Genomic DNA, 10000 nt, shown 5'->3' with positions numbered 1-10000 from the left:
GCCATAATACCCCTACTAGCATCAGTATTCGCGGAAACAAGGTTTTAAGAGCGGTGTCCTTAATCTCGTCGCGAATGCGCTCAATCTTCTGCGTAAAGAATTGCATGAAGTCATGGGCTGAATGGGAGCAGCTATTGGAGGTCGGCAGCTGTTGTGTTAGCATTGCCACTGTATCAAATAAATATTTAGGATTGTTTTTATTTAGAACAATTCATCTGGGAAAGTAATTAATTTTGGCAAAGGCGAGTGCTTTTTTATATATTTGTAAGCTATCGCACCGTGCCTGATAGAAGACCTCAAGTTTAGTCGCACACCATTTGCGCTCTAGCTTCCTACATGATTGTTTAAGTGAGCGGGTTTCCTCAGTAAACCACAGAGTAGGCGGTTTAGGACGGGTTTTATGTCTTAATGGTGCAACGGAGTCAAGCGCATTTAACAGAGAAGCATTTAAATCATTTGTGAGATTGTCAATCGAAACAATATAGCTCGGAAACGAAGCAGTTGCCAGGGGCAGTAGCTCAGACAGGGCAGCAGTGGTTGAAGAACTTAAGCGAGAAAAGTCTGCTAAACCTCTCATCATTGCCTCTCGCAGGCAAGGGGCCAGAGACAATTACTCGATGCCATCTCATCTTTCTAGTGAGATCACAAGTCCGAGCTATGTTCTAGTATCCTAGTATCATTGGAGCTGACGTGTATCACTATGTTGGAGTACCTAATGTTGTTTGCCCTGTGCTGGTTTCTAGTCCATTTGCGAGTCAGCTCCCTAAGATTAGCTTCAATGTCGGGTGTTCTGGCCCCAGGAATACACATTACGGTGGCTGGATTTTTAAGATTAATGTTACGGGTAATGGTGTCACCTATTACTAACGTGCGGGAGCAAGTAGTCCGAAGTGAAATGGGACTAGCTAACGGGTTGAATCTTTTGTGCATCTGAACAGGCTCAACGCGATTCGCAGGCCGCTTAGGGCTAATGCTAACCGGACTAGCAGGTTGGCTACAACCCATACTAACAATTGTGTCTGCCACATCTACGGTTACCACATTATTCTGCTCTAGCTGACAGACACGTCCCTCTAGCAGGGAGAGCCTTTCAATGAGACGAGTGCAAGTGGTGCACAAAGACATAGTTGTGTGTAGTTGCCCTGTGTTTGAAGGCAGTTGAGCAGACTAATGGCAGCCGTGGAAGCCCGCCAGAGTCTGAGTTGTTGTGTGGCCGAGACTGATGATATCGGCGATCTGCTGCTTCCAAAAATCTTCAGAGTAATCTAAAAAAAAGAAGTCGAAGGATGCGGGGGGGAAAAGACTCGCTCGTTGGTCTCTCCGGCGAATCTGCGGTTGGCGAGGCTCAACCGTCTGTCTTGCCAAAGACAAAATGCAAAAGCTATTAAAAAAAAGAGGATTATTTACACGTCATTAAATACAAGTTGGAAAAAAAAAAAAGAAAACATCAGCATGCTTTCTTGTGACCAAGGTCCTCTTCTTGCAGACGCCAAGCGTCCTCCGTTTGTGTACTTCAGACACCCTCCAGGGGTTAGGGTTAGGGTTATGCTTGAAATTAGGCTGTGCATTATTTGTTTGCGCCGAAACTTGGTGATGAGTGTAATTAAACATGGAAATCTTGCATACACTTACGAAACATAAAATAAAAACCTTATGTCAGTGTTTTTGGTAATATATATTTTTTGCAAAGACAATAAGAGTACCCAGCCCTAAACGTGACACTGTTGCATAGTTTGTGTATATTTTTATTTGCTGAAGTTCTAGACAACACCGTAGCTCTTGTTAGCTAGCTTTACCTAATGAAGTGTCCAAAATACGAAACATAAAATAAAAACCTTACGTCGGCATTTTTAGTAATGAAACATTTTTATTTGCCGCGACATGACAGTATTGCATAGTTATTTAGCGTTTGTCAAACAGTGTAAAAGTAGTTGTAAGCTGGTGTAGCTGTAATGAAATGTGCACTACATTTACAACATTTAACCCTCGTCTTGTGTTGGTGTAAATTCTGGGGTCAATCTGAACCCAACACAAGATAAGGTTCAAAAGTGACAAACTTCGGCCAGTATTTTTGGAAAGGTTATGTTTTGGAAATAAAATTCATGTCAAAAGACTTACCTTTTTATTCTCCCGTTTTGAGTGCCAGGACTGCTCGTCTTCTCTGCTTTTCGGGAGGCCGTGTTCCTCCCCTCTCTGGTGCTTTTTATTTTTGGGATGGCAGTCGGCTTGAGCCTTTTGAATTTGGGAACTCCAAATTCCGACCACAGCCCTTCATCTTCAAACTGTGCAGTGCAAATCACACTTGTCATGCCAAGTCCGTCTCATTTCAGTATTTATTTATTTTATTTTTTTTTTAGGTCCAACAGTTCCCTCACTTTTTCATCCTTTGGGAATTTATGTTGGCTGACCCCTTCTTTCAATGTGTTATTACACCCAGCCACAATGCATCGTTAGGGCATATTTGCAAAATTCCATGAGTTTTCGCCAAAGTTTAGACCCTCTAAAACAGCATCACTTTGCATCATGCAGCAGCATCATGATATACAGCGCATCACCACTACAACATCGTACAACAAAATAAAGATTTGAATAAGTTTTCATCTTAAACATATTTAGATGAAGCATGGAAAGTTTGAAGAGGATGTCAAATTTTTCGCCAGGCCCGATGTGTGTGCAAAGTTTGGTGAGTTTTTGTTCACGTTTAGTCCCTCAAAAATGCACGTCTTTACGGAGAATAACAATAATAACTAGAGCGGCGAGCAGCTATAACGGACCCTCGTAACCCTGGCCAAATCGGGGTACTTGCAAATTGGGGTACTTGCACTTAGGACAATAAGCATAATAAATGTAGTTGTTTATGCCTGGCCTGATGTATGTCCAAAGGTGCATGGGTTTTTGCCTAGGTTTAGACAGTCCAAAACAGCATAATTTTTTCTTTGCTAAGAGCTCATCACCACGGCAACACCGTGCATTGTAATAAAAAACCTGCAATAACATTTCATCTTGAGCATATTTAGGCGAAACACCTAAAGTTTGTAGACGATCAGATAATTGTACTATAAAATACTCATAACTCACTTCCTGTCCATGTTCCGGCATGGGGTCCAAATATTTTTTATAGATCTGAGGGTGCTACACGTGCCTCCCAGTTTTCATAGCCGTAGGTCAAACTTACCAAGACTTTCCTTTGATGACAAAATCGAGGGGCTTTTGGGGACCCTGTTTTTGAGTACTCAAGTATGCCGACTTCAAAATATCAAATTTTTCGCCAGGCCTGAAGTGTGTGCAAAGTTTGGTGAATTTACGTTCACATTTAGTCCCTAAAAAATGCGAGTCTTAATGGAGGAGAATAATGATAATAACTAGAGAATGCAATTCCTGGAGAAATTGCGTGTGAAGGCGAAGGAAGCTGTATGGAAACCACAGAATGCGTTGGAATGAAGTTGAATGACCTTAAAAAAAAAACACGAAACAATAAAAGAGGAAGTTAGAAAACAATGAAAGAAGGAAGTCAGGGGGAAAAAAAAAGGAAAACAAAGACTGACGGAATCAAAGGAAGGGAGGAAGCAAGGAACCAAGATAGCAAGAAAGTAAACAAAGTAAGAATACAAAATAGTATTAAGGAAAGGATGAGCCGAGGAAATGAGGAAGAAAGGACACTGGGAAGCACGGAAGGAAGAAAACAAGGAATTTCGGGTAGGACAGAATCTGCGGATGAGAAATTGGGGTGTCCCAATATTTTGAACAAAATAGCTACTTCATTAGGCACCTAAGGATGAAAAATTAGGGTGTTCCAATACTTTTGAACAACATGGCCGCTTCATTAGGAACACCTGGGAATGAGAGTTCTGGGTGTCCCAATGCTTTTGTACAATATGGACGCCACACCAGGGGAGACCAAGGGGCCACAATGCTAGCTGTAGCTCATGTCCCTCTCCAAGATGGCCGCCGCACTGGGGAGACCCCTGGGTGAGTATCCCCAGTCTAGCTAATGCCCCTGCCCAAGATGGCCGACGCACTGGGGAGACCTCGGGGTGAGTATCCCCAGTCTAGCTAATGTCCCGGCCCAAGACGGCGGCAGCACTGGGGAGACCATGGGGCAATAACACCGTCCACTGGAAATGAATGGTGAAATTGTGTGGCGTGAATGAGTTGAATGTGTGGAAAGTAGGAATTTTGGGGGTGTTGAAAAGCTGAATGTGAGCTGAATGAGTTGAATGACTTGAATTTGTGGAAATTGGAATGGTGTGAATCCGAAAAGTTAAATCTGCCAATGGAAATGAATGGTGAGTAGTTGAATTTTTGTGTTTTTTTTAAGTGTGAATGAGGTTAATGTGTGGGAAGTACAAATTTTGGGGGTGTTGAAAAGCTGAATGTGAGCTGAATGAGTTGAATGACATGAATTTTTGGAAATTGGAATGGTATAAATGTGAAAAGTTGAAAGTGCCATTGAAAAAGGAATGGGTTTTTTTGGGGTGAAAAATGGGAAATATTGGGGAAACGGTAAATTTGGGGAACGTAAAAATATACTACCCGGAAGGCATGACATTTCTGAATGTTGAGACTTGAATGAAGTGAATCGGGTGAAAAATGTGGAAGGAGTCACACGCCAAAAAATTGGAGTGGAATAATAATAATAAACTGTAGGAATAACATGTGTGAAGGCCTTCGCCTTCACACAATAATAAACTATGGGAATAACATATGCGTGAAGGCCTTCGCCTCCACACAATAAACATTTCTATGAAAACAATAGGGTCCTTGCAGCTTTCGCTGCTCGGGCCCTAATAATAATAACTGGAGCTGCGAGCAGCTATAATGGGCCCTTGCAACACTGGACAAATTGGGGTACTTGCAAATCGGGGTACTTGAACATAGGACAATAAGCATAAAAAATGTAGGTGTTTATGCCTGGCCTGATTTTTTTCCAATGTTGCATGAGTTTCACCTAGGTTTAGACCGTGAAAAACTGCATAACTGCTTTCCTTTGATGAAACAAATCAAGCGGCTCTTGGGGGCCCTGCAGATCCCTGTACATGTTCGGGCATGGGGACCAAAAAATTGTTGTAGGTCTGAGGGTGCTACTTGTGCCTCCCACTTTTCGTAGACCTAGGTCAAACTTACTGGGACTTTCCTTTGATGGAAAAATCGAAGGGCTCTTGGGGACCCCGATTTTGAGTACTTGAGTATGCCGACTTCAAATTATCACATTTTTCGCCAGGCCGATGTGTGTGCAAAGTTTGGTGAGTTTTCGTTCATGTTTAGTCCCTCAAACATGCCAGTCTTAACTGAGAATAATAATAATAACTAGGTAAAATGTAGAACCGTGAATGCTACCTTAGATATGTGTAGGGGGATCTATAGAGATTTTTTTTTACACAAGCACATGAAGTTTCTACAGTTTTTATTTTTATGGCATGTCTGATGTGTGTGCAAAATCTTCACGAGTTTTCGCACAGGTTTAGACACTCAAAAACTGTATCATTTTTCTTCAAAATCATTGCATTTCACTAAATTTTAATCATAAACATATGTAGATGAACCACAAGAAGTTTGGAAACATTCGGAAAAATTCTGTCGGAGGAGTAAGTTCAAATATGACCTCTATAAAAGGCAAAACGTGGCGCAAAATTTCAAATAAAGTCAAAATGGGGGACTTCCTGTTAATTTTGTACATGATTCTAAAAACATTGTTTAAAATCTTGGTCTGTTACATATGCCTTCCAGTTTTTCCAGCTGTACTTGGAACCGGGAATGATTGGTAAACAATTAGGTGGCGCTGTCAAGCTTTTTCAGGGAAAAAAGCACATGAAATCTCTCAATTATTTATTTTCATGGTGGCGCTGTCAAGCTTTTTCAGGGAAAAAAGCACATGAAATCTCTCAATTATTTATTTTCATGGAAGGTCTGATGTGTGTGTTTGTGAAGTTTCATGAGTTTTTGCCAAGGCTTAGACCCTCCAAAATAGCATCAGTTTTCATGATTTCCAGCGCATTGCCACTACAACATCGTCCAATCAAGTAAAAAGATTTCAATAACTTTTCATCTTAAACATCTTTAGATGAAGCATACAAAGTTTGAAGAGGATCGGATAAATGCTCTAGGAGGAGTTCGTTAAAATATGACCATGAAAATCCCCAAAAGTTGCGACAATTCCAACGTAAATTCAAAATAGTTGACTTCCTGTTAGGTTTAGCTCATGGCTACAAAAGACGTAGCACATGGCTACAAAAGACGTTTTTGTAAGTCTTAGGCTGTTACATATACCAGCAAATTTTCATAGATGTTTGTGAAACGTACAACCTTTAGGAACCAGAATCAAATCAAAACATCAGAACCGGAATCGTCCAAATTCAAACGATGCCCATCCCTACCTGCTACTGTTCTGGATAGTCAATAACTGAAAGTATTTCAATTTATTTTATTTTTTATTGTTACGATTATTATTATCTGTGACTTGTTGGTTTACCTTAATAGATAAACATGTGGGTCTAGATACTCAGACAACTTACAGATTTTGTTGTCAATTTATCTTACTGTAAGTGGTGGGTGTTATTCTTTTTCACTACCTTCTGTAACGTGATCCACATAATGTATTGTCAAAATTTCACACGTTTAATTAGAGTCTATGCCTGAAGACGAACTCACATTTCATCGTAGTGGTAGTGCCACCTACTGGCTGAAGGAAGTACATGTTGTATTCTTTGTTTTTCTCCTGGCAGGTTAGCCAAATCTACCTCATATTTGCTCGGAAGAATGTTTAGGCCTTCATGATATTGAAACACGGAGTTTGAGATTTTTCGCAGAAAGCTGTTGCTCTGGTAACGCCCAGTTTGCCAATAATGCAATGCTTATTTTGAGGATGTAAGCGCGCATAAAAACTCATGAAACTTTTCTCACAGTTCAGGGCTTGTAAATTCATCAATATTTCAATAGTTAATAGTCCAATCTTTAAAAGATGGCTCGCTCGCTCCCCCTATAAAGTTTGAAAAAATCAGCCCCAGTTATACATTTCACCTAGATCTACGAAAATTTGGTCATATATATATAACAGGCAGAGAGACCTACAATAAAGCCTCTTTGTGCCATATGCTAAACCTAACTGAACCTTCTCCCATTTGATGAGAGTCTAGGCCTGAAGACAAACTTACTTTTACTGTACTGATACCACCACCTCCTGGCTAAAGGAAATGTATGTTTTTTTTTTTTTCTTTCTTTTTTTTAAATGTTTTTCTGCCAGCAGTTAACCAGATATTCCACGTCATATTCCCTTGAAAGAGTGTTTTAACCTTCAGGGTGTCCATGAGTTTGTACAATATTTTTCACAGTCTTTGTTTCCCTGATCCACAATCTTAAGATTGTCTAGTTGGCCTACAAAAACAGCATATTTTAGGAAATTAATTTTCCAAATACAGTCAGTGATTCAGTTTATTTCAACAATCAATGTTATTCTGCCTTTGTGTAGGTGTAAGCGCTGTGAGGCATGTATGAGAGCTGAATGTGGAGATTGTAATTTCTGCCGAGACATGAAGAAGTTTGGAGGACCTGGAAAGCTCAAACAAACCTGTGTACTGCGCCAGTGTCTCTCAGTAAGTCACATTTATTTATTTTTTGATGGGCTATTAACAGTGATTCATGAAACAAATGTACTATACTGTATTTATGCTAAATTTTAATGTGCATTTAATTCAAGCAGGCTGTGAACTAAATCTTATCTTGGCAGGAACTTAACTTAGAAATTTGGTGGCGTAAGATCAACAGTAATACTTAAAGATTAGGTCTGTCGATCACAAATGATTACAAATTTTAATTGAGTTAATCACAGCTTAAAAAATAATTTATCGTAATTAATCACAATTCAAACTGTCTCCAAGATATGCCATATTTTTCTGTAAATTGTTGTTGGAATGGCAAGATAAGACACAAGACGGATATTTTTGGAGTTGTTAGGTTTGGGTCACCAGGGCGCAAGTCCAATTATCAATTCACAAAAACAACTCACTGCGTGTTCTTTTTATCTTTCAAGAAGGCATTCAAATATAAAAATAACAATAAAGACTCACACAAATTGATTGAATTTTCCGTCTGTTTCTTTCAGTCTCTGAAGTTCAGGAATCTGACAAAAGTCAAGCTGGGCTGCTTTTCTTAACCTTGCAAGGGACTCGTACCCCTCACGGGCATAGTCAGAAAAGAGCGCTATCTAAAATGCAGCCCTCACATATGTATCATACTGCCGTATAAGAGGAATTTAATCAGACATGTCGTTAGACTCAAATCTTCTCCCTCTGTGACGTGTCCCTCCAAGTCTTCGGTCATCTTGGCGCATCAAGTCCTGCCCTTGGCTGGCGGCTCCAGAGTCCCAAGGACTCAGCCCTGTGAAACACTCGAGGCCACATTCCCCTCCACAAGCTTGTATGTGCTTGCGTGTACAGATAAGTGTGCATAACAATGAATGCCTGTTGGTGTGTGCGTGCATGTGTGTCTGTGATCTTACTCAATACACTGTCTTATGACTGCTTATGTGTAAAGATATTTAGCTAATTGTGTATGATGACATAAATGCCATTACCAAAAATGTATAACACCATAACTATCTGATCCATGTATCATTAATATACTAATTCACCTGAAACCATGATTATCCATATGCAATACAGTAGTCATGTCCGCTGATAGTGTAGTGGTACACACGCCTGAGTTGTGTGCGGGCAGCGTGGGATCGATTCCCGCTCAGTGACAGTGTCTATGTGTGCCCTGCGACTGGCTGGCGACCAGTTCGGGGTGTAGTCTGCCTTCGCCCATTGACGGCTGGGATAGGCTCCAGCAACTCCCCGCGACCCTATATAGGATAAGCGGTTTGGAAGATGACATGACATGACATGACAATACAATAGTCACTTGACTATATCTAGCTATCATACCAACTAATCTCCCCCCTATCCTTCAATCCCTTTCATGTTCTCATTTACTGAGGCTGACATAATTGTGGAAGTTGATATCTTGAATTTTGAGAAAGAGCTACCCCCCTTTCACGACACCACCAAAGGGGTGACGCCCAGATTAGTAATACCTTTTTCACAATATAATTTTACTTGTAGAGTAATGCGTTACTGTTACCTTTCACTTACCTTTTTCTTGAAAGCAGAGGTTAATTTATTCAATAATGACTTTGACACTCTAAAAAGAAAATTGAAATTTGTTACCATACTGTAGCTGGTAAAATTAACTCGTAATGAGTAGCATAATTAACTCTAAAGTGGGGCTTAAATATTTTGACTCTATGGTGGGGGATAGGATTAGGATATAATATTGGCCCTTGATCAATATTTGTATCAATACAATTTTTACATATTGGAACTGATATTTTATCCATTAAAAAAATAATCTCAGACTGTAAAGCATATTTAAAATTATCAACTTTCTCAAATTAATTTAGACACAAACAATAGTGCTTGATGACATATAATTGACATTTGATCTAACAACACAGACAGATAGACAAAGTGTGTGTAATAAAAGCAGAAATATGCATTGATAAAGTTCGTCAAAGAAAATATCATAGTAATAATAATAATACTTAGAGTCATTCAAAGTTCAATTAATTGTAATGACCACTGTCTTACGTCCTGCGATTAATGGGACTAAACTCATTCAAACCATATCTAAAAGCACAATAACTCTTATTTATTAGCAATCTTTCCGTTACTCTTTACTTTGGTTTACTTATATTTGGAGTGATTGCTTTCCATTTTATTTTATGAAACCACAACCATAATTGGTGTCAGAAACAATAGCTTATCAGCCATTAACACTGTTGTCTATGGTATGAACACAAACAAAGTCATTTAAAGGAGCCCAACCTCACTGTGTGATGTTCACAGACCTACAAGCAACTGTGACTGCAGTGATTGCCCCTTGCACAAGTGAGGCAATGAACCGCCCTTCTTGACAAAACACATTAAAAGATTTAAACTATTGTCTCAGAGTTTGCCACGCGCCA

General features: G+C 39.7%; 1 protein-coding gene across 1 annotated transcript in view; it reads left to right on the top strand.

Annotated features, from left to right (window-relative positions):
* Positions 1-10000, top strand: part of LOC147145412 (lysine-specific demethylase 2A-like) — a 180966-nt gene that overhangs the window by 66339 nt on the left and 104627 nt on the right. Inside the window, exon 14 of the mRNA XM_086032833.1 lies at positions 7466-7589. Coding sequence (XP_085888959.1) covers positions 7466-7589 — 124 coding nt within the window. The remainder of the gene's footprint in view (positions 1-7465; positions 7590-10000) is intronic.

Source organism: Filicampus tigris, chromosome 6 (assembly GCF_054856515.1).
Source record: "Filicampus tigris isolate MCC_2025a chromosome 6, RoL_Ftig_1.0, whole genome shotgun sequence".
Taxonomy (NCBI): Eukaryota; Metazoa; Chordata; class Actinopteri; order Syngnathiformes; family Syngnathidae; genus Filicampus; species Filicampus tigris.
The sequence above is the reverse complement of the archived record's forward strand: the minus strand, read 5'-3'. Positions and strand labels throughout refer to the sequence as shown.